This window comes from Procambarus clarkii, chromosome 51 (assembly GCF_040958095.1).
Source record: "Procambarus clarkii isolate CNS0578487 chromosome 51, FALCON_Pclarkii_2.0, whole genome shotgun sequence".
Lineage (NCBI taxonomy): Eukaryota > Metazoa > Arthropoda > Malacostraca > Decapoda > Cambaridae > Procambarus > Procambarus clarkii.
Genome location: NC_091200.1, coordinates 12418757 through 12441063, shown reverse-complemented (window position 1 = coordinate 12441063; position 22307 = coordinate 12418757). Strand labels below are relative to the sequence as shown.

Sequence of the window (22307 nt, the reverse complement as noted above, 5' to 3'; positions counted from 1 at the left end):
ACATAGAGAAAAGGGTTGCTTTATCATTTCATAAGAAAAAAATTATAGTAAATATATTAATTCAGGAAAACTTGGCTTATTAGGCAAATCGGGCCTTGAATAGTAGGCTGAGAAGTGAGTTCTGGCTACTAGGTACGACATATATATATATATATATATATATATATATATATATATATATATATATATATATATATATATATATATATATATATATATATATATATATATATATATATATATATATATATATATATATATATATATATATATATATATATATATATATATATATATATATATATATATATATATATATATATATATATATATATATATATATATATATATATATATATATATATATATATATATATATATATATATATATATATATATATATATATATATATATATATATATATATATATATATATATATATATATATATATATATATATATATATTTTCTGCCAGGAAGCCAACGTATTGTCAGGAAGCTTTGTGAAGCTTGTGTAGCTTGTGGTAATTAGACGGACCGCACTGCCTGTGTCTCAATTGGTACCAGATCTACATGCTTCACCAGCAACCCAGGAAACGATGACCACATATATCTGTTCTGGGCTGGATGGCAGTCTCGCTTCGTGCATATCTGCGTTCAATCCCCGACCGTCCAAGTGGTTGGGCACCATTCCTTCCCCCTGTCCCATCCCAAATCCTTATCCTGACCCCTTCCAAGTACTATATAGTCGTAATGGCTTGGTGCTTTCCCCTGACAATTCCCTCCCTCCCTCCCCACTTAGATTACTGTATCCAAGCATGGAGACTTCATTTTCAGGACATAGCTGCTCTGGAGATGCAACACTGGGCAATAAAAGTCATTCCAGAACTAAGTCATCTCACTTATCAGAAATGCTTGAAGGCCACAGGGCTAACAACACTGCAAACCAGGCATAACAGGGTGGATTTCATTGAGACTTTCAAAATACTGAACATGTTGGAGGATGTTGATCCGAATATAGTCTTATGTAACATGTAACAAACTAGGAGCAACGGTTTCAAGTTCAGCAAGCCACAATGTAGCACCGAGAACAGGAGATGCTTTTTCACCCCCAGGGTTAATAACCTACCTTACCCTCAAGGTAAGGTAGGTTATTAACCCATGGAACTGCCTACCCGCCGAAGCCGTAAATGCCAAAACTGTGTTGAGTTAAAATATACCTGGAAAAGATAATCAAGGCAAATGGGGTGGGGGGGGGGGACCTTCTACAAGCCGCTGGCTTCATGTCCTCGTCGAGGCCACTAGGGGATAGTGGCCCTCAGGTAAATCAGGTTCTCCTACATCACCTTCTTGGGTCCTGGTGCACAAGCTCATCTGCATACTGCCTGCATATTTGCACAGGATCTGACCTACCAACAATCCAGGAAGCATCAATCACGTCCATTTCGACCTCTACGTTGCCTCCTAAGAGCCTGGTTCACAAACCCATCTGCATGCTGCCTGCATCCTGGCACCAGATCAAAACTGCACTACCAGTGTCCAGGGGTGCGGTCCGTCTAATTACCACAAGCTACACAAGCTTCAGAAAGCTTCCTGGCAATACGTTAGTAATGAATAAATATGATATATTTACTCATTATAATGTTGGTGCTGAATGTACAACACGAGAAAACATAATTTTAATCTGAAAAAATATATTTTTATTAAGAAATTAGACGAAAATAAAGAGCTGGTGACACCAAATAAAGTCGACGATCCAAGCGTCAGTTAGGTTAAGTTTGGTTAGGTTTGGTTTGGTTAAGTTAGGTTAGGTTAGGTTAGGTTAGGTTAGGTTAGGTTAGTTTAGGTTAGGTCAGCCTAACCTATCATATTTATTCATTACTAACGTATTGCCAGGAAGCTTTCTGAAGCTTTGTGAAGCTTGTGTAACTTGTGGTAATTAGACGGACCCCAGGCAGTGTGCGCATGGGCTTGATCACTAAGACTATGCAGGGTAGTTGTAGCAATGTAAGAATGTGGTCGTAGTGTCCTAGGTCACTGGTGGAACACCTACATTCAGCAACAGCTGGGATGCAGGCAGAATGCAGAGACTCGTGCACCAGGACCACAGATGGTAATGTAGGCAAAGGGCATGTTGTACAGTGCGACTTTGAAGACAGGGGAGGTGTGACGGTGGCTAGTCAGACTGGTCAGAGACCGAGGGAATTATTGTTGGATCTGCATTGCCCTGATGGTGAGAGTTGGCAAGGCAAGGTGTATGAAATAGGAATGATGAGAGAGTCTACATTGATATTATTTGGAGAGTGAAAGACAGCTTTATTCATTTGTGGAGCATTTACTTAAGAAGCATGAATAAATCTAATTTAACACCAAGAATGATGCATTTCATTGTGTGTTAATGGCTGATGAGGTGAATAATTCCGAACTCTTTATTTATTAATTTTTTTTGTAAACGTAATACAGTACTCATTTCTTTTTTATATAATAATTCATTCATTCTTGATTAGTGAATGATAATCATTTTCTGTTTGGTATGTGTACAGTTTTTCTCTTTACAGAAAATTATACAGACAGGGCTATAGTGACTATTTATGCATGTGATGCGGCAGTGAATAATGTTTTATATTTTTTAATTAAAATATGTAAAAACCCACTGGTGTTTGCAAGTCTCTTTCTCATATTATGTAGAACATTGCTTGGGTGGATTACAGAAATTGTGATAGGTTAATATAATATGGCTAATGGTTTATGACTGAAGATTCTAGCACTACAAGTGAACCCCTAAGACTACCTTGACAAATATACAAATGCACATAACGAGTAAAAAGAGCAGTGAAGCAGCTGGATCAGTGTTGGGTGAAAATAAATCCATAGTAAGATAAATAAGTACTGGACTGTAATTATCAAAAGAAGGCACCTAGCCAGGAAAACTATGTACACTGCCTGTTGCTGGATGCCCTAGTAAGATAGGTGAGTAGTGAGCATAGTTTCTAGATACGACTCTGTGGGGACCCAGGAAACCTTGATTACACTATTCTTTTCACCAAGCAAAGAGTGCTTGATAAGACTCAACAGGACATTAGTGGTGCTGAGGAGACCAAACAGACTGAAGTCATTAACTGTCTTCCATGATAAAACCTTAATATAAGAATGTACAATAAAATGTCATTTTACAAAATGATGGATCTACTTTAATGCAATTTTACCTAGTATAAGAGTCTATTATAAACTATGGTTTATATTAGAGCCTTAAATATCATTTCTTTATCTTGATACAAATATCAATGACACACTAATGGTACCAATAATTAAAAAGGCAACAGGTTACATTTTCCCTCTACTGTACTGTACTTTGTATCCTTAAAGTTATGGTGTATTATCATAATTTATTATATAAATTACAGTGGTTAGGCATACTTCAGCTATTGCAATTGTCAACCTTGCACATTTGTGGGCTGGAATACTGATGATAGTTCAGAGCAAGAACATGGAAAGGGAAAACTGTTTATCACTGATTAGCTTACTTTGTACCCTTACTATAGATACTAACTAATTTATTTTCTTAACAATTATATATATTTTGTCTAACTTAATTTGAAACAAACTTGAAATTCAATAAGCCCAATTAAATATATTAAATAAGTGTGTGATTAGAAAATAACTATATTACAGTACTGCATTCCAGTATTCAGACTGCATTAGTGTGAACATCTGGTACATTCATCAACTGTACTTGAGGTCGATCTCGAACCCATTGTTGATGTGACAACTTGTATTGAATTTTGTAACTAGCTCATCAAGATTGTAACTTGCTTAGCTAAATGAATTGTGGGGTTCAGTCCCTGAGCCCATTATGTGCCGCTGTAACCCTTTCCACTACCGCCCACAAGATGGGTATGGGGTGCATAATAAATGAACTAAACTAACTACCAGCAAGATCAGATGTTTTCTCTAGACAATATGAAATATTCTTATACTAAACTTACTGCTAAAAGCTCACTTTTTTACGGACAGACAATGCATTAAATATAAAGTTTCACCAGAATCACCATTTTAATGGCTTACACTTATCTGCAAGAAGGTACAATTATATACCTATTTAATTAAATATTGTCTAGTTTCCCATGAGGTTTCTAGAAGTCTATATCACAGAACTCTGCAATAATTACAATTAGGAGTGGTCTACACAGTTATAAAATCTATTATGTATCACATATTTCTTTGATGACAACTGTGTACTCTTTTTTTTTTAGATTTCGTTCTACTATAAAGTAGAATGAACTTTGAAAACAAATTATACCTAAATTATTGTGAAAATAAAAAAAAAATTTATCTAATTAAATTGCACAAGGAAGTAGGTTATTTGACTACAGTTCTATTCTTGGTAAAATGTTGAATAAATCGTCGTTTGTCCAATATTTTTTGAAGCATTTGTCAGGCACATGGTTTGATTCGGAAACATGACATAATGGTCTTTAGTTATGTTTTAGAACAAAAAATTGCAAAACTTGATTGAGAAAATCCTATTTAGGTAAAATGGTACAATACAGTACAGTACTGTATATTCAAATTCAACTATCTATTAATACTTTGATATTATTGCACTAGCAAGGATTCTTCAACATTTAAGGAAGTGGGAGCTCAAGTACTCAACCAAGTGCCTGTGTATCATCATAAAGTGTTTATTGTATCTAAAAATTGTATTATTGTATTGTATATCTATATCTAGCTATTGAATCTAAAAAAGAATTTAAATTAGTGAATGAAATGAGTCTTTATGTAAGATTATATGCAGGAGAGACAGACGAGTGTAATAGAGAAGATAAAATGGCATTAGATGCAAGAGTACGAGGGCACAAAGAAAGAAATGAGATACAAGTGAGAATGGGAGAAGCTTGGGAGAAGAGATGAAAAAGTACTGTACATATACTAATGAAAAGTAAAGAACAAATATATACATAATTAAATTTACATGAAGAGATTGGAGGATGGAATGACCCATTTCTTACCTCTTATACCTGGATGTTTATAATTATTAATATTATTATTTTTTTACAGTACACATTGGAAAAAAATTAGTTAAATAATTAAAAGGGGAAAATAATAGTGAGCACGATATGAAATAAGAATAGGTAAAGTAACAGGTACAAGTAATAGCCAGTACAATATTGGGAAAACTCTTCTTATTCCTGTAACAGACTTGTAGTGTTGGTGTTAATAAAACACTGTGTAGTCTGCTTGATGAATTTATATGTTTATGGGTAGTAGTACTGGTACTGTAGTTTCCAAAACTATATTTTTACATGTGGGATAAAACTTTGGATTCCTGAATATCATTAATAAATTAAATACATTGTACAATAAACTAACACAAAGAAACTTAATCCTGAAATTTAATGAATTACAATCCAGAATGAATTTATAGTGGGCAGTAAAGTCAAACTCAAGAACAGAGCAACTTAGTTGAATTTGATGCCAAAACTATTACTGATCACATTATCAGAATCAAAGTAATGCTTTTGATAGAAGTTCTTGAAACAAGGCATTAACAACACATTAACAAATTCCCATGTGGAATTAATGATTAGATAATGGTGAACACCATAATATAAAAAATGATAAATTGAAAGAAGGCAATATAGTTTCATGAAATCCACACAATGACAAAGTTAAAGAAAGATTTACCATATTATTTTATTAATTTGTTGTTAAATTTGAAGTTATTAAGCAGCCATTAATTACTAAATTCATAGAATTGAAACTGAAAAAAGTGACTGAGTTTTTCTCATAACAGTAGGTTATTTCAACGTCTCATCACCTTATGGAATACAGTATATAATTTTCTCCAATTTTTGCCATAGCTGAGTATATACAGTATTCTACTTCTACAGAGTACAGTAACAAATCACTTGAACTCCAAACCTTTCCTGATATTCTAAAAAAAAGCAAGAGTAACCCTAGTCCATAAATGTGGTGATCTCATTGATGTCAACAATTTCAGACCTATATAAATTCTGCCAACCCTGTGTAAAATATCTAAAAAGCTAATCTACAAGCAGTGTTACTCTTATCTAGCATAACACAATATACTTAGCTCTTGCCAATATGGCTTCAGACCCCCAAAAAGCACCAATGATGCACTGATTAGTATGATTAACATGATGCATGCAGCTCTTGATAAAAATGAGTTCCCCTGTTGGGTTATTTGTTGACCAACATAACATTTTTGACACTGTCAACCCCCACAACCTTCTTAAATTACATCATTATGGAGTCAGAGGTCACTCTCTCTAATACCTTCAGTCTTACCTTAGTGACAGGCTCCAGTATGTCTCTGTGAATGATTCTAATTCTCCCACCCTACCCATCAACATTGGTGTTCCACAGGGCAGTATACTTAGCCCTCTCCTCTTTCTCATCTACATTAATGACCTTCCAAATGCCTCTCAACGTCTCAACCCTAATTATTTGCTGATGACACAACCTTCATTTTCTCCAGTCCTAATCCTCTTATTCTGAATGACACAGTGAATACTGAATTAAACAAAGTCCATCTTTGGCTAACTGCTTACAAACTCACCCTTAACATTTGACAAAACCTTCTATATTTTGTTTGGTAATAAATCCTCAGATCAAATAAATCTCAGAATTAACAATATCCACATTAGTAACAAAGTAGATAATAAATTCCTTGGTGTTCCTTGTTACATAAATTCCTTGTTATCATTGATAACAAGCTGAATTTCCAGGGCTACATTGAAAATATAGCAAAAAAAAAAAGTTTCTAAACTAGTTGGCATTTTTTCTCAAATTAAATACTGTATTATGTCCCTCGCCCTGCTCAGGTAACTCTCTGTTACTCTCTCATCTATCCTTATCTCAATTATGGTATCTGTGCTTGGGGTTCTACTACCCGAAATCATCTACATCCTCTAATTACTCAACACAAATCTACTATCAGAACAATAACAAACTCTGGCCCCAGACTGCACTCGGCCCTGTTACTTACATCTTTGAATATGTTAGATATTAAGTCACTGCACATCCTCTCAAGTATACTCTATATATTTAAAACTCTGAACTCTAATGCCAATTCTGACCTTAAACACTTCCTAGAAGGTTGAAACAGAACCCATGGGCACCACACTAAAAACTAATACCTATTTGATATTCCAAGAGTGCAACTTAACCAAACTAGAAATACTCTGCAAATCAAGGGACCCAGAATGTGGACTGACCTTCCCAATCACATCAAAGATTATCCCTCTCAACCAGTTTAGGAGAAAACTAACCAACACCGTGTAACCTACCTTACCTCCTAAATGTCAACCTATTTCTTGCTATTTTCAAACTATATTGATTATAGACTAACTTGTATAATTGCTGATATCTGTTATGTATAAACTTAAAGAAAATTGTAGTCTTCTGCTTATTTAGTTAAAATTACTTCTGCTGTTCTGCTTCAATTTCTGCTGTTCCATCCATCATGTATTATTATAATTTTTGTTTCTTTTTTTCCCCTTTTCAATTCAATTTATGCTTTTGATCTCAATTAGTTTTAAGTTTTTTTCCCACATCTTGCCCAAAACGCTGTGCGTGTTAGTGGCTTTAGGCAAAATATGTACTAGCTATATCTAGAAATCCAACATTCTGTTTGTAACTCATTTTGAATGTATGTACAGTACTTTTACCTGAATAAACATTATTATTATAATTATCATCATCTATCAGTGGAATGGTTAAAAGAACATTAAAAATAGTGTGCATAGGATGAAACAGAACAAATATACTGAGGATGGACACATGAATTAATGGATAAGAGGATGGAGGATAAAGAATGTTATTGTATATAGAACTAGAGTAAAATAGGCTTACATAAATGTAAGAAGGGAAAAAGAAAATATGAGAATAGTTAAAGTAGCATATGCCGACATAGCTACCAAGAAGCTTTTCTGTCACAGCCACCTCTCAATGGTGGTTGTTTCTGAGGACAAGGCTTTGTGGCTACATATAACTTAAAATATTAAATATCACAAAAGAAAGTTCACATTTATAATACATAATATGATAAATTTCAATCAATGTAATATCACACAGCTATACAGGAAATATAAATTGATATAATATACAGACTAATGATAATCACTACATAGGTTGACTGACATTATGACAAAAACATCTGTATTCTGATCATCATCTTGTTACAGATTTCTGATTTCCATTGCTATCGTTTAAATAGTTCAGATTATTTAAAACCAATTTCACATCACCACCAGCTAAAACTTCCCTTACTGCTTGGTCTACTAAACGTTTGCATCTGTCGACTAATTTTCGTAATTTAGGAGTAAATGGATCAAAATTCAATGGCCTCCTCCTCCGCTTATATATTCCATCTTGATGTCTTATCATGCAGTCAAAATTATTTTCGGTGACTTCCAAATCGAGGAACTCTAGTATTCTTCTCATCTCCTCTGGTAGATTATCCAAGAGGTCCTCGTAGAAAACTAAATGTAGTGGACCTTCAAATTTCAACCAATCAAGAGTTGTGTTCATCCATGCCAAAGCTTTGTTTGTCACAAACTTTTCCCAGTCTGAAAATATTTATAATCTTATGAATGATTAACAAATGAAGTTTTTAAACTTGAGATTATGATAAAAAAACTGATAATATCTGTGCTATTTAATGAGTTGAATCTATTTCATCTTTGATATTTATTGGCATGTCTAGTATTTTGTTATAAAATCTTGTGAAAATATTCTATACCTTGACAATACTGGAGGCACCAGTTCTGAGATTGTACCCTTTTGCCTCGAAGCACAATAAAACTAAAACAAATCCATTAAATATATGTAAGCCTATAGCAATTAGGCAACACATTCATCAGTTTCAACAAATGAAGTCCAGCCTCATCATAATTACAATTTATACACAATATTTCTCATGTTTACAAGACAGGGAGGCACTTAATAGTAGGAAGATGAGTCCCCAGTCCCAAATCATCTTCCATTTTATTGTGGAGGGTGTAGAGGGCTTTTATAAGTGAGCAGTGAGCATTCCACTGCCACCATTGAATCATATCAATAAATGGAACAAATGAACAAAATTATGGATATAAAACATGGTAACTAAATTAAAAAATGCTGCTAAAACTACTTAAAAAACGAATGGCCAGATTATTCAAATACTGTACTGATAAAAACATTATTAGAAATACAGTATGTACAATAATCTATTTTGGACTTGTTACATATGAACTTACAGTGACCTCCATCTCTTGTGTACTTGTCAGGTTGAGCATGACCAATGTGACCACCACTTTGCCGATTAAATTCTGCCTGGATAGCCAAGTATGGATCTCTCATCACTAACACAGCTCGGGAAAATGTTTTCCGTATCTGGGGAAAATGGATAAAACAAATAAAAATTCCCTTGTCTCAGATGTCTTAATTATAATGCCCTTAGACCTAGGCTTCTTATTTATAGACTCTATAATTAAAAATTATAGATTCTGGAATGGAATTTACACATTCACCAAAAGATTTGAATAGTTGAAACCCAGTTGTTCATGGAGAGACTTCACCATTTGCCCTTCTCCTTCAGTACAGTGTAAGAAATGAGAACAATTGCCTATATTACATGAACAACTGTTTATTTCTGTATGAGTCACCAATACCAATGAATCATGTTTATTTAAGCATTTAAAGACATTTATATGTAGATAGTTAAAAAAAACAGCGTTGAATGTAATGAAACCCCATTTTCTGGGGGGGCCCCGTCGGCTCCCCGGAGCTTTACCGGCTGATATGCTAATGTCAGACTTTGGCATCAGTCATGTGTATGGAGTTCCAGGGCCTACCGGGGACCACGGCCAGAACCTGGCCCCTCAGAACCTGGAGGCAAGGGGAGCAATGGCCTATAGAAACCCCCGTGTGGTAGGAAGCATTCTATGTCTGCCATCGACCGGGTCAAGCATCCAGAAAGGTAAGCATTCCAAAACAAACCCCTATTCTGGTGAAAATTGCTACCTAAAGCCGAATTAGTGGATAGAACTCTTCAACAGAAAACAAGGAAACTAGTATGACGTCATACGTCACCGCGCCGTTGTCTGCGCAGCTCCCCCCTCCCCGGGAGGGGGAAGGGGGAGCCCCAGACCTCCCACGCCGGCTATCCACCCATCAGTTCTTCGGCTGATGCTATAGACACCGGTTATGTGGTCCGGCTCCAGTGGTTGTTTCAGCACTGTACCTTGAGTGTGGTGTCTGTTTTCTAGGTGGTGCGTGAGCCGGGAGTGATTCTCCAGTACTCGGGCTGCATGCGCCTAGGGTTCCCTTCCCTAGGTGCCCTGTAAGTACTGCCCTTGGGGCTTGGGGCCGCCTTCCACAAGTTCCTTGGGTCCTGCCCCTGCTTGGCCGTTTACTGCTTGGTTTTCGGCTGCTCTTTGTGTGCTCGGGTGTTCTGTCTCCCTTGTTCGCCTTAGAGTAAGGGGCAGTTTTTGCACTGGTGGGGTGCAGGGTACTGTGCAGCTTGTCTTTACCAATCATAGCGGCCGGCTCTGTTCCGCTTGGGTACGCTGTCCTCTTGCGGGGTTTTCTTTTTCTTTTTGTTTATCTACCTGGTGGGGGGTCTGCCTTCGTTCCATCTCCTTGTGCCGTCTGGGTTTCGGTGGTCGCGCCCGAGATCTTCCCGCGGCTCCGCCTTTTCCTGGGCTCGGAAGGGCCTTGTCGGGGCTGCTTATGTTCTGCCTCGCGGTCTCGCCTCCGGTTGGTGGTCGGGTGGCTAAGTGGTAGGTGTCCCATCTGCGTGCTTCTCTTGGCGGCAGTATGGAGTATTTTGGCGGTCCTTCCTTTTCTTGTCCCTTCTTCGGTGGTTACTCTTGTTAGCTTGGTTTACTCTCGGCTTAGTTTTCTGGTGGGGGTTGGGGGCCGTCGTCTTGCCACATACTGTCGCCTCTTTTCATGTGGCACTGGCGGAGCCGCTTCAGCTTGCTTTCGGTCTTGGTGTTGCTTCTGCACCGTTAGTAAGCTGCCTTGTGCGTTGTTTCACCTCCGGCCTGTTCGTGCGCCGCTTGCACCATCCTGGTCTCTGGTCAGCGTGCTCTGTCTTCTCCTCGGTTGGTAGTGCCCCTTCGGTTCCGGTGTGTTTTTTCGTCGGCTCTTTCCTTTTGGCCTTTGCCTCTGGGGGTCGAGTCGCTGGGTTTTCTTGCTCCTTCGGTTTTAGCGTTTTGGTTGTTCGGTGGCAGCAGTCTCCATCTTTTCTGGCGCAGGGTGGGGCTGCTGCGTTCTGGAGGGGTCCAGGGTTGTTGGTGCTTCGTTGGTCGGGCCGGGGGTGTGTCGTGTTTTGTGTTCAGTGGCGGCCCTCCGCTGTTGTTTGCGTGCCACGGCGTTTGGGTCCGGAGCGCATTTTGCGTTGATCCGGTTCTGTTCTTCCCGGTTTGCGGGTGATGGTGTTCCGGGTGGTCAGCCATGTTCTTGAGGCTAAGCTGCCTGTGTTCTTCCCTCATGCCTGTGGCGTTCGTGGCTTCGCTGCCGTCTGGGCGACGTGGCCTTGTGGTCTTTCGGGCATGGTTTTTTGGTGTTCGTGCGGGGGCCCTTGCTGCTTGTTGTTCTCGTGTTGTTCCCAGGGCTTTTCGGGGCTGTGGCGCCTTGGGTTGGCGTTTGCTGCCGGTTGTCTCACTTCCGTGGGGGGGTGCGTGGTGTCCGCCTCCCGGTTCTGTCCCTTTGACCTTCCTCTGTGGGTAGTTAGCTCCGGGAAGCCGACGGGGCTCCCCCCAGAAAACCAGCGTTGAATGTAATGAAACGCCATTTTCTGGGCGAGACCTGGAGGCTCCCCGGCAACCCTCCCTCCGGTCGGCGTTTTTTCGCGTGTTTTGACATCCAGCCTCAGAACTGATGGGTGGATAGCCGGCGTGGGAGGTCTGGGGCTCCCCCTTCCCCCTCCCGGGGAGGGGGGAGCTACGCAGACAGCGGCGCGGTGACGTATGACGTCATACTAGTTTCCTTGTTTTCTGTTGAAGAGTTCTATCCACTAGTTCGGCTTTAGGTAGCAATTTTCACCAAAATAGGGGTTTGTTTTGGAATGCTTACCTTTCTGGATGCTTGACCCAGTCGATGGCAGACATAGAATGCTTCCTACCACACGGGGGTTTCTATAGGCCATTGAGCTCCTTGCCTCTCTGAGGGGGCCAGGTTCTGGCCGTGGTCCCCGGTAGGCCCTAGAACTCCATACACATGACTGATGCCAAAGTCTGACATTAGCATATCAGCCGGTAAAGCTCCGGGGAGCCTCCGGGTCTCACCCAGAAAATGGGGTTTCATTACATTCAACGCTGTTTTTTTTAACTATCTACATATAAATGTCTTTAAATGCTTAAATATAGAATTTTGTGGACAGAACACAATAGAATTTTACAGAATTTCTGAAAGACCACCTTAAGTACAATACATATAGTATTTTGGTCAAGTGTTAATAAAGATGGGACTGAGTGGCATAAAATGCTTCTTTCAGAGCAGGCTTTTTTGTTACTCCATGAGTCAAAGCCGACAATCCACTCAGGATAGTCTGATGTAGTGGCGGCTTGTGGAAACAGACTGGAGAGACTGCAATTCCGTCATATAGCATGAAATCTCTATATTTGTCTCATAATTAATAAAAAAATAAAAAATAAATCAGTTATACTTATATATATATATAAATTTATATATACGTATACATATACATACACACATATGATACGTATATATATATATATATATATATATATATATATATATATATATATATATACACATATATATACATATATATACATACACACATATGATACGTATATATATATATATATATATATATATATATATATATATATATATATATATATATATATATATATATATACATATATATACATATATATACATATATATACATATATATACATATATATACATATATATACATATATATTGTGACGATAATCTCCTTCAAGAGATTGAGCCTGCTCTTCCCTCCAAAATTACGTCTTCACAACTATATAAAAGACTATGGAAGAAATGTCCAACAACGACAACAAACACCAGCAAGGCTTGCCAGGGTGAGCAGAAACGTATGCAACCAGCCACCTGTTCGAACTCCAACCACCAAACTACCCGTTGATCGCTACGACTCCGCTGATTGGTCGCCGGTCTGGCTGCACCTGCACTCGCCCCCAATACTACCTGATGTCTGGGGTCGCCCCAACATCAGTCCTCAGAATGTTCCGTGCTTTCGTAGCCAGCACTCCTCCCAGCTAGACGTTAGCGTGTACTGAGAGAGGTGGTGGCTTTAAGCCAATATTCCAGCACCTCCCACTTAACTTTTGTGTTGCACTTCTTATTATTTTGCCTTAACGTAACTTTCATTGTGTCATTTAAGTATTCTTATTATTTTGATTCATTGATTTTATTATACATATTTGTTTGTGCATTATTTTCATGTTTTGATTTATTTAACGTAATTAAAATTTCATTGTTAAAGTTTACTTGTGTTTTGTGTGTCTTCTCCTTACCTTACCACAGACGAAGTTCCAGTTTTTCTATTTTTTTTTTATAACTATGTGACGAGGCCATACCCCTAGCCTTAAACAGCCGAACACCAACGCGTTACCGTCACAAGTTATATGGGGGCCTGTCCTAGGAGCTTAACTCAGGTACTGGTGCCAAGTGGTAATTTATGGTAAGCGTATTTAACTTTGTTAACGTAGCTTTACTATTTTTCATTCAATTTCATTTTTTATAAGGTGCGGTGTATTGTGCATTACGAGAGTAACATATAGTGAAGGTGAGACAACTTTGGATTACGTGGTGACTGTAGGCCTCAGTCATACTCTTAATTGGTCATCTCTCCCTCCATGTTATTACTCGTATTTACCATCTATGTCCCTTGAATATTTCTCATTCTGACAGATCATCATATTGGTACCCTGGTACTGTGGTCTGCCCCGGGTCAAGAGTACCCAATCTTCTGCAATCTGACTGTAGGAGGACAAAGAGGGCCATAGTTCCTCTAGCTCGAACTTTAGTTGCTGAATTGGGACCTCAGCAGCAGTTCTCGTCACCAGTTGACACCTCGCACCCCTACACGTCAGTCAGAGATGATGATACATACAATGGTAGGGAATTAGCTTATTTTTTCAGAGCACAAAAGTTCGCTAATTCTGTAAGTATCATATTAAATTCAGTGGGAAAAACTTGCTTTATGTCCTATAGAGACTTGGCAAGGTATGCCTACATCCTTGGACTACCAATTTTACTTTTGAAGCATTTAACTGTTTCATTTGTTTTCGAAACTTTGTTTCATTTGTTAGTAGAATTTTCTTGCCCTTATTCTCTTACATGAGTACCGGGTACAAGATTTCCTGCGCCCTTGATTTCATTTAATCATTTAATATCTTTCACTTAACGTTAATTGTTAAAGATCACACAGGATAGGTACCAGTTGCCACGTTGTCCTGTTTCTGACATTTCATTATTGAACATTCGTGTACCTTTATTTGCTAATTTCACCATGTTTCGTCTCCAAACTTTTCGTGCAAATCCAGCAGGTGAAATAGGGACTTTAAGTCGTGCCAAGAGGACTGAACTACAAACTCTTGCACATGAGTATCAACTAGAAGTTCCCTATCAAGCCAACAAAAATGACCTACACAACCTGTTGCTGGATTACTATTTAGAGCAAGGTAAGATAGACTCTGAAACTCATGAAACTTACTATATTGCAGATAAAACTGACTTGGCAACGATGAAACTTAAACTAGAGCTGGCTAAGATTGAACGTGAGCAGCAAAAGGAAGCCCGCGAACAGCAAAGGGAAGCCCTCGAACAACAAGAACGAGCTGCTGCCATACGAAGAGAAGAACAAGAACGCGAAGCTGCTTTGAGGAGGGAAGAACAAGAACGAGAAATCACCCTCAGAGAACGTGAAGCTGCTTTGAGGAGAGAAGAACACGAACGAGGACTCGCCCTCCAAGAACGTGAGGTTGCACTACTCCAGGAGCGGGAACGAGTACAGCTTGAAACCAAACGACGCGAGTTGGAGATGCAACGCGAACATGACAAGCAACAAGCGACTCTGGCTCTAGAGTGTCGTCAACGTGAAATCGCCTTGGAAACTTCCCACTTCACTCAACGCCAACAAGCTACTGCCAATCTTCCCGTCAGTTTTAATATATCACATGCAAGTAAGTTAATGCCATCCTTTGTAGAAGCAGAAGTTGATGTTTTTTTCACCACCTTTGAAACCCTTGCTAATCAACTCAGTTGGCCTGTCGACCAATGGGCCACACTTCTCAGAGTCCATCTTACAGGTAGAGCTGCAGTCACACTCAGTACTTTGGCGTCTGAGAATGACTACTACACTCTGAAACAAGCAGTGTTGGACGCCTACCTACTTTCCACAGAAAGTTATAGAAGGAAATTCCGTGACCACCTGAAGGCAAGTACCACTACCTTCCTTGAGTTTGCTAACACGAAACGGAGGTATTTCATGAAATGGCTGGAAGCAGCACATGTCTCTACTTTTACAGAACTCGTCAACCTGATGCTTGTTGAAGAATTCTTGAGACGTGTGCCGCCTCCTGTCCGCCTCTACTTAGCAGATAAAGAAGAAACCGACTACCTGAAGTGTGCTAAGTCGGCTGACACTTACAGCCTCATCCACCGGCTGACACCTGAACCATCCTCCAGTAAGAAGTCGTGGTACAGTTACGAGAAGGTGAGCCCCGATCAAGCTGGTTCACAACTGTACTGCAAGTATTGTAGACTCTATGGACATACCATAGACAAGTGTGGTAAGTCTCAATACAAGGGAACCACTGACCAACAACGACCCAAACCAACTCCTCCTAAGTCCGGTAAGCCTGTGATGAATGTTGGTGTTGATGTTAATGATCTTTCTCTTTTCAGTAACCACCTGTATACTGGAACTGTCTCTGCCAACGGTTCAAATCCGGAGGGACGTTTCAAATTGAAGATCTTGAGGGACACAGCGGCTCTACAATCGATCATCTTGAAGTCGGCTGTGCCCAACATAGTCTACACCGGGGAAACGGTCTTCATCACTGACCTCACTGCTACTACTCCATACCCTCTCGCCAGAGTCCACCTGGATTGTCCCTACGTGAACGGGGAAGTCCAAGTCGCCGTCAGGGAAAAGCCTTTTCCCATGCCTGGAGTACAACTTCTCCTAGGCAACGACTTGGCAGAAGACCTGCAACCGACCAACCTGATCGTCATGGACAAACCCCAGGTGTGTAACTCTGTGCCAAGTAACCCTATTCTTGAGTATGTTCCAGCAGAGGTTCAAGAGAGTGATGATGTTTCTCCTCCGGTTCTCGTGACCACCCGTGCACAAGCCGCACGTCCACAGCCAGCTGACTCTACTGCTACCGCTGTCCCTCAAGACCCTCAGAAACTACCCCCGCATCTGACCAAGTTGGAGTTCCGTAAGTTGCAGAGGGAAGATCTTACTTTAACACCATTGTTTTTCCAGGCTGAGACTCAACCCGACAGTATTCCTGGGTTCTTCCTAGAGAACGACTTGCTCTACCGCAGATATAGACCCAGTAAACTGAAGGAGGAGGACGATTGGGCCAACATCGAACAACTTGTGATTCCCACCAGCCTGCGGCCCACTATTCTACACCTGGCCCATGGAGCATTCTCCCACTACGGCTTCAACAAGACTTACCATGGGATTCGCCAAGACTACTACTGGCCAGGTATGGTAAATAACGTCAAACAGTACGTAAAACAGTGTCATACATGTCAGATGGCAGGCAAACCGAACGTCTCCATTCCCAGAGCACCACTGATTCCCATACAGGTGCCTGCGGAACCTTTCCACAGACTCATAATAGACTGTGTCGGTCCTTTACCTCGGACCAGTTCAGGTAACGCCTACATCCTAACCATCCTGTGTCCTACCACCAGATTTCCCATAGCAGTTCCAGTGAAGAACATCACGGCTGCTACGGTTATCAAACATCTATTGAAGATCTTCACTCAATACGGATTTCCCAGGGAGATTCAAAGTGACTGTGGCACCAACTTCACCAGTGATCTCTTCAAAAGGACACTGGAGGAGTTCAACATCAAACAGGTATTGTCCAGCCCCTATCATCCTGCTTCACAGGGTTCTCTTGAACGTAGTCATCAGACCATCAAAGCACTCTTGAAAAAGTTTTGTAGTGAAACCTCAAAGGATTGGGATAAGCAGATTGACCTAATAATGTGTATTTTCAGAAGTCTCCCCAATGAGTCCCTAGGAGTATCTCCTTATGAGGTGCTCTACGGCCGTAAGTGCCGTACTCCCCTTAAGGCTTTCAAAGACTCTCTCAGAGATGCCACCTTCAGTGAGCATCAGAATGTGCCCCAGTTTCTTCAAAACCTTCAACACATTCTAGAGAGAGTCCACCGCTTTGCCCATGATAATCTATTGAAAGCCCAGGTGAGAATGAAGACTCATTACGACCAGACCAGCAAAGTAAGAAAATTCAAGCCGGGAGACTTCGTCCTTGCTTATTTCCCTATCCCAGGTTCACCTTTACAAAACAAATTTTCAGGACCCTACTGCGTCAAAGAGTGCAGGAATAATAATAATTATGTGATAGAGACTCCAGATAGGCGGCGGAAGACCCAGCTGTGCCACGTCAACCTCCTGAAGCAATATAATGGTACTCCTCCCACTGTCTTGATTAATTGTTCTACCTTCACAGAACCCTACATCCACAGTGAGACCATCCCGGCTTCTTCTCCCGAAAGCACTGACAAGGAGTCGGCGCTTTCTAATTCCAAAATCCTTAATGATCTTCCCAAATGCTTTCAGGATAATAATCGTGCTCCTATGCCCTCTTCTAATTCCACTCTCACCTCGTCAGATAAGCCCTTCATCCTCCATGTCGACGCCAATGGTACCGACGTGGGTGGTGTCGTGATGCAGCAACGAGGCGAGAAGAATACACCTGTCAGCGACTACTGCTACAAGGATCTACGGAACAATTGGCAAGGAGCTACTCTTCCTCATCCTGAAGCTTCAGCACTTCACTCCACACCTGAAAAGTGCTCGGTCCACCATCAATACGGACCACACCACCCTACACCTCCTGCAGCACGCCCACTTCTCATCTCAACGTCTTCTACTATGGGCTTGCTAACTGCAGAAATTCAACCTGGAGACACGCTATACCAAGAGTCTGACAACATCTTAGCCCATGATCTCTCCAGAGTTTATGAAGTAGAAGCAACTCCATCCATTACTCCACCACATAACGACGTACTTCTTCCAGAACCGCAGGCTTCGGGGGAGAGTTGTGACGATAATCTCCTTCAAGAGATTGAGCCTGCTCTTCCCTCCAAAATTACGTCTTCACAACTATATAAAAGACTATGGAAGAAATGTCCAACAACGACAACAAACACCAGCAAGGCTTGCCAGGGTGAGCAGAAACGTATGCAACCAGCCACCTGTTCGAACTCCAACCACCAAACTACCCGTTGATCGCTACGACTCCGCTGATTGGTCGCCGGTCTGGCTGCACCTGCACTCGCCCCCAATACTACCTGATGTCTGGGGTCGCCCCAACATCAGTCCTCAGAATGTTCCGTGCTTTCGTAGCCAGCACTCCTCCCAGCTAGACGTTAGCGTGTACTGAGAGAGGTGGTGGCTTTAAGCCAATATTCCAGCACCTCCCACTTAACTTTTGTGTTGCACTTCTTATTATTTTGCCTTAACGTAACTTTCATTGTGTCATTTAAGTATTCTTATTATTTTGATTCATTGATTTTATTATACATATTTGTTTGTGCATTATTTTCATGTTTTGATTTATTTAACGTAATTAAAATTTCATTGTTAAAGTTTACTTGTGTTTTGTGTGTCTTCTCCTTACCTTACCACAGACGAAGTTCCAGTTTTTCTATTTTTTTTTTATAACTATGTGACGAGGCCATACCCCTAGCCTTAAACAGCCGAACACCAACGCGTTACCGTCACAATATACATACATATATATATATATATATATATATATATATATATATATATATATATATATATATATATATATGTCGTACCTAGTAGCCAGAACGCACTTCTCGGCCTACTATGCAAGGCCCGATTTGCCTAATAAGCCAAGTTTTCCTGAATTAATATATTTTCTCTCATTTTTTTCTTATGAAATGATAAAGCTACCCATTTCATTATGTATGAGGTCAATTTTTTTTTATTGGAGTTAAAATTAACGTAGATATATGACTGAACCTAACCAACCCTACCTAACCTAACCAATCATCCCATTGATTGGTCTTCCTCCAAAATAATCTTTCCTGCCTCTACTCTACACAGACGCCGTCTTGTTGAATCGGCTCTCATTAACAATGTACCCAACATGAACTTGAGTCCTGGCTTTGTTGCTGTGGACTCTTCCCTTTCACAGTATATACTCAAATGCTCTAATCTTTCTAACAAACGTGACTTAACATAAGCTTTCCCCCTTCCATTTCTTTCTTTCTCTTTCCCTTTCTTTCTCTTTTCTCCCTTTTTCTGTCTTCTACGCTCCCTTGCTATCCTCTTCTTATTCCTATTACTATCTCCTTCGGTGGTTATAATAGGAGCTGCCTCGTATGGGCCAATAGGCCTGCTGCAGTTCTCATTACTACTATCCCCTACACCTGACTTTCCTCCTCAGCTCTCTCTTGCTTATTTAATGCCTGTCCCTACCTGTCCTCATCACAATCGACTTGAGAATGGTCCAGGACGGTCCGAAACGTCGTCGTCCCTTCAATTTCTAGTGTGTGGTCTGGTCAACTAACCTAACCTATCTTTATAGGTTAGGTTAGGTTAGGTAGCCGAAAAAGTTAGGTTAGGTTAGGTAGGTTAGGTAGTCGAAAAAAACATTTTCATGAAAACTTGGCTTATTAGGCAAATCGGGCCTTGCATATTAGGCTGAAAAGTGCGTTCTGGCTACTAGGTACGACATATATATATATATATATATATATATATATATATATATATATATTGAAAAATCTACGGTGCCATCAGTATAATAGGTTACCAACCTCTGGTCCCCACTCATGTGTCTTGACCACCACAACCGACCCATTAGAGACAGACTCGGCTGGAAACCCATTTTTCATGAGGGCATAGTCCTTGTAAACACTTCCCGAATAATAACCAGTCACCTGTTAAATATCAGAATAACAAATTATTAACATCTTTCACTGGTACAGATTTTAGGACAAAAATTTTAATTTAAAAGAATAAGAAGTTAACTCTTCCTCCGTCCCCCTGAAAGGTGAATTCCCCTTAAAGAAAAAAAACTGACCGCCGAAGGTGGTCAGTGGCGGCTTTTGAGGCAAGACTCACCTGCTGGAGTAGGTATCTGATCCAGGTGTTGCCGGAGCCAGGGAAGGATACAAGAGCAGTAGCAGGTCCAGGAGGGTCCCGCCACCGCAGGGCTTGACACCAAGGGAGTCGAGCTCCTCGACCCCCGCGCCGGGACGTCCACGCCCACGTGCCTCCTGCCTATGGATTACAGTATTCATTTGAACCTTGCTTTTGTTTACTCTTAATAAATGAGTAAGTAATAAGTTTATGGTGACATTACACCTGCTTGATTGAAATCCAGCCTATGGATTACAGTATTCATTTATACCTTGCTTTTGTTTACTCTATAAATGAGTAAGTTTTATGGTAACATTACACCTGTTTGATTGAAATCCGACGAGGCTAGACTATGTTATGGGAGAGTTTTTTGCCCACGCTTCCTAGCTCATGTACGCTTAGGAAATTGCAAACTACAATGATGTGTACGTAATGATGTACATTGTCACTGCCTATGTAATAAACAAGTCTAATAATAATATATATTTTTTTAGATGGAAAATAGAGGAAAGGCACGTTGGAGGATGGAGACAAAATCTTCCCAAGGCCTTATTAGGAAGATGAGCCGAGTATAACCTGCACTGGCTATTATAGAATAGTCTTCTAATGATAGGTTGTAATTTCTGTAGCGTCATCGGTCTATATGTCGTACCTAATAGCCAGAGTTGCCTAACAAGACGAATTTTTGTAAGATATTTATTTTTTCCAACAAACTTTCTAATGAAATTATATGGTTTTCATTGTATTATATATATGATTGTAATTTTGGTGAGTCAAAACTAACATAGAAATTTGATCAAACCTAACCTATCCAAACCTTCCATAATCTAACATAACTAGGTCGGTAATTCATGTTCCTAATAAAATGTATTATTGTTAGAAAAGAACCAATCTGGAAATAAATATTTGAAAATAACGAAAACCATTCGGCCTGTTATGCACATCGGACCTTTCATACTTGGCCATGTAGTGCAGTTCTGGCTATTAGGCACAACATACAGACTGCCACTTAATTAAATTAATTGTGAAACAAAACTAGCAGTTGTTTTTTATTTGCTCTGCATATATAAATAAATATTTCACATTTTTCCCTTTCTTTAATTTTTTCCTTTGTTAGAAATTTTGTAGTAGTTTGAGAATTTATATAGCTTTTCTTTGTCTCCTACTTATAAAACCTAAATAACTAATTTGTAAGAGTCCAAGTCTGGGAAAAAGAATGATATATTTGCACATATATCATTGGTGACTTTCAAAGCTGGTGACTTTCCACAGACAGTGAAGGAACCCTGCAACTGGCAGTGAATGTCTGAAACAAATATGGGTTATTGCAAATTCTTTGACATACAATTTGAAAGGCACGACAGGAATGTGATATACACCAGCTAGTTTTGCCACTAACTTGGAACATGCCAGAGCACGGAATGATGACAATGAGCGGGTGAGAGTATATAAGATTGGTATTTTTACATTCATGCAAAACCACAAACACGAATAGGGGTTTGGGCAGGTCCTTAATCTAACATATCAGGTAAAAAGGTGAAAAGGTACATTGTGGCAAGGTTTTATATCAACAAATAACTACAATATGAATTGACAGAGGTGATTACACTGGGTGTAACCTTTGGGTTAGTGATTGAGATAGTGTGTTGTGAAAATGGTTACAGCATTGTGGGAGGGGCGTGTGTCGGTGGAGAAGGGGGGAGGAGAGTGTTTGTGATGAGGAGACTTAGGAAAGATACCTTACCTTGAGGTGCTTCCGGGGCTTACCGTCCCCGCGGCCCGGTCGTCGACCAGGCCTCCTGGTTGCCGGACTGATCAACCAGGCTGTTGGACGCAGCTGCTCGCAGCCTGACGTACGAGTCACAGCCTGGTTGATCAGGTATCCTT

At 40.0% G+C, this 22307-nt stretch overlaps 1 protein-coding gene across 1 annotated transcript in view; it reads right to left on the bottom strand.

Moving 5' to 3' along the window:
• Nucleotides 1-794: 794 nt before the first annotated feature.
• Nucleotides 795-22307, bottom strand: part of LOC123748546 (WSCD family member AAEL009094-like) — a gene marked incomplete in the record, with an annotated part of 94907 nt that continues 73394 nt past the window's right edge. Inside the window, 4 exon segments of the mRNA XM_069304016.1 lie at nucleotides 795-8592; nucleotides 9262-9397; nucleotides 20096-20218; nucleotides 20403-20561. Coding sequence (XP_069160117.1) covers nucleotides 8195-8592; nucleotides 9262-9397; nucleotides 20096-20218; nucleotides 20403-20561 — 816 coding nt within the window.